Genomic DNA, 3,757 nt, shown 5'->3' on the forward strand with positions numbered 1-3,757 from the left:
CAGGCTTTTCTTTTTTTTTTTAATCTCTTAGGCTACAAATACCCAATAACATATGAAACGATTCTGAACTAAACATCAAGTCTGTGTACTTCCACGCCTTCCTGACAGCTTCACACACAAGGACATAAATACTCACTATTTTTTGTTTCTTTGCTTAAATATGCTTTCTATGCCGTGGAAAAATTAAGCAGTAGGACTGCGTAGGTTAGAATCAACGCCTCTGTTGGTTCATCCCCATGCCTGTAACTTTTAACTGAACAAAGAAAAATTTTTATTAGGGCAGATGAGCTGGATATCAAGCAAAATATTTTTGGAATTGTTTATCTTTTTAAAGTACGAAGCTTTTGAGGGAAGAGACGAGAAGAGATTGGCCAGTATTTTAAATCTGAGAGTTTCACAATGTACTGAAAACCTTCAGCCTCATAAAGTCCTGCAGCACAGGCTTCCTAGCGATTTCCTAAACACAAACCACCTCTGTTCAAGAAAGACCAAATCATTGTTGTGGAAATAGCACTTTGGATAGGCTTAGCATGTGGTTTTGCTAGTGCAGAATACTTAAAGGATTTCAGATTGTTAGGTTTTTTTCTTTAGGAAACAGGAACTAATGATCAATTTCAGCTACCAACAAAATCAAAAAAATGTTTCTAATATCAAATGAACACAGTAAAGCTTCATAGTGCTCTCTTGGACAACCGCCACCAAATTTTGATTTAAATAGCCAGATGAATGAAATTTTGTTCTGTTCATACCTATGTAATGCTTACCACAATCATTTTCTTTTAGATATAAGATTTGCCTCTTTCTTACTTCTCCAGGTTTTGGGGGGATGGGGTATCTAGGATAGAAAAGTCATTATTTAATGTATTTAATGAGAAAATGTGAGCATCACAAATATAGCTACATAACAAAGAACGCTTTATCATGTAGACCATCACAGTTGATATAGGGAGATACACCTCTCTGGTCTCATCAAAGTCTTACATTGAAGGATTGGCAGTTCCATTTTCCAGGTATGAACACTGAGTTTGCATGTCTGCCACTGCATAGTGGCCGGAAGCCAGGGGAACCTGGGTTCCGCAGGCGGCCCAGTTTAGCAGACACCCTCCGAGCAGGAGAGAAAATCCAGCAAACCAGCCGATAAAGAGGGCCTCCCCAAACTCCCACCTGGGCACAATCTCGGGGATGGTCTCATCCCAGAACTCCTGGACTGTCCTGTGGGCGACCCAAGAGACAGGAACAAGGGCTGTGACGCCTGCTGTCCAGACCAGAATTCCTCCCAGGATCAACAGCTGCTTCTTGACATCCTGCTGTCCCTCTCCAGTTCTCAAGCAGTCCAGGCCAAACCCCGAGACCAGCAGGCCCAGGAATCCCAGGCCGTTTGAGAGGAACATTAAAATCCTGGAGATCCTGAGCTCAGCGGGCAAAGCCAGGAAAGAATCAAAGTCCTTGCATTGCATCCCCACTTCCTCTTGGGTGACGCAGGCCTGCCAGAGTCCCACGGTCCAGTTTTCCATTTCATTTAAGTCCAGGTTGAGGTTTTTCCAGTGTGGCAAAAAAGTCGTAATAATGGATAAAACCCATCCCAGCAGAGATAGCAAAATTCCAACAAATTGCATTGCTACTCTAAAGACTAAAGCCATCGCAACAAATCTTAGGACCCTTGCCACCTCTATAGGAGTTGCTGTCTTGTGGTGGACAGTAGTGTGACGATCTTGGTTCGATGCTGCCTGGGGAATATAAGTTTTGGTCGTTAACCCTTTGGGTGCTCTGAAATGCGTTTTTGTTCTTCTTGAATATAATGTTTCATGTAAAGGACGAAGGACTCTGTTAAAACTATGAGTTAGGCTTTCTGATAAGGATTTGATCTGTTACCTTCCAATTTGCTTGGTAAAATTATATCCCCAATGCTTGATGATTATATAAGTCTAAGGATGAACAAAGAGGGCTCTATGACCCCTCACCCTAAAATACAACAGAAATCTTTGTGCTTCAATATGGATTAATTAGATTTTAAGTGGTGATAAAAGGCCAGCTCTTTCTACAACAGGACCTCATTGTAATAGCTGAATCTGAGATTTCAGAGATGCAAAACAAGACCTTCTAAAGAAAGGTAGACTGTTTCCGTATAATCTTTATTATTCTCGGGCTTCCTTAACCTACACAAGAACTTGGCCCAGGTTCTTGAGTGTCACAGGGACTCAGGTGGGACTTGGCAGAAGACTTTCCCTCAGATTCCTTTGCAAGGTAGAGGCTGGTTCACTGGGTGAAGTAAAATGACGAGGCTGAGGCTGTGCCCATAGGTACTGAGGGGAGAGCGGGTAACTCAGGAAGCTCTGGATTTCATTCTGAGATTTTCTCCATCCTTGTTAAGGACTTGGGGTAAAGCGCAATTTCTTAGTGTCCAGGAGGTGTTGTTTTTTGGGTTTTTTTTTCGTTTGTTTTTTTGTTTTTGTCTAGAGCTGAGCTGTCTTCACTGTCATTTAAACCACAAAAACAAAGCAGCACCAGGCATGACAACTCCTGCCAGTTCCAAGACAAAACAGCCACCATGGGGCTGACCTTCGAGGTGTCATCTTGTTTGTGGTGGGTTTTTTTAAAATAAATTTATTTATTTAATTTATTTATCTTTGGCTGCATTGGGTCTTTGTTGCTGTGTGGGGCTTTCTCTAGTTGTGGCGAGCGGGGGGCTACTCTTCGCTGCGGTGTGCAGACTTCTCACTGCAGTGGCTTCCCTTGTTGCAGAGCACGGGCTGTAGGCGCGTGGGCTTCAGTAGTGGTGGCTCACAGGCTCAGCAGTTGTGACTCACGGACTCTAGAGTACAGGCTCAGCAGTTGTGGCGCACGGGCTTAGTTGCTCTGCAGCATGTGGGATCTTCCCGGACCAAGGCTTGAACCTGTGTCCCCTGCATTGGCAGGCGGATTCTTAACCACTGCGCCACCAGGGAAGCCCTTTGTTTGTGTTTTTGATTGAAGCCACACTTGAGTGCATGCTCCTGCAGAACAGGACCCTCTCTGCAGGGCCTCACAGGCCAGGAGGAGAGACCACGCCCCCCATTCCCAGGGCTGCTCCTGTCCCCAGGGCCACTGGGCTCCTGTACCCACAGCCAGAGGCAGGACCTGATGTGCCCGCCTGGAGCAGGAAGGACATGCAGGTTCCTAAAGTGGAGCCACTGCCCTGAAAGATTCTAATCTGTGAACCAACTGCCCATCACATTTCTAGTCCAGGATTGGAGAAGGTCCTTTACGATATCTCTCAACAGGGGATCAGAGACACAGCACCCCAATCCCGACACACCAAAGTGAGCCCAGGAGTCGGGTTAGATGTCCCTTCTGCAGCATTTTCCAGCATCGTACATGAAACAAGAAGATGAATTCTTTCTCAGCTTGACAAATGTTCAGAATCCCTTAGGATTGATGGCTGTCCTCAGTGTACTGAAATAAGCTGCTCCAGTTTGCACAAAGGCACAGAGGTCCAGAAAGGGCTAGAGACTTGCCTGGGGCCTCGTCCCAGGAGGCGGGATATGGGTGACCTAGAACTTTCCTTCCAGGGGCAGTCAAGTTAATGAAGCTCTCAAGAGCAATCATGAACAATTATGGAGAGACGGTTCTTCATATCGCATTGAAACTTAACAGAAGATGGAATGGGACAGGCTGCTCTGTGAGGCAAGGTGCCCCCCATCTCAGAGGTGTTAACAAGGTGATTCTCACCTGGGCTACAGGGAGGAAATTCCTCTGCGGTGGGGAAGGGACCCGGATA

General features: G+C 45.6%; 1 protein-coding gene across 1 annotated transcript; it reads right to left on the reverse strand.

Annotated features, from left to right (window-relative positions):
* Window positions 1-977: 977 nt before the first annotated feature.
* LOC132481341 (putative claudin-24) lies at window positions 978-1,640 on the reverse strand. The gene has a single exon (XM_060086148.1). It carries the CDS (start codon window positions 1,638-1,640, stop codon window positions 978-980), a length of 663 nt encoding a protein of 220 aa, XP_059942131.1.
* Window positions 1,641-3,757: the final 2,117 nt, after the last annotated feature.

The sequence above is a fragment of the Mesoplodon densirostris genome, chromosome 20, assembly GCF_025265405.1.
Source record: "Mesoplodon densirostris isolate mMesDen1 chromosome 20, mMesDen1 primary haplotype, whole genome shotgun sequence".
NCBI classification, from domain to species: domain Eukaryota; kingdom Metazoa; phylum Chordata; class Mammalia; order Artiodactyla; family Ziphiidae; genus Mesoplodon; species Mesoplodon densirostris.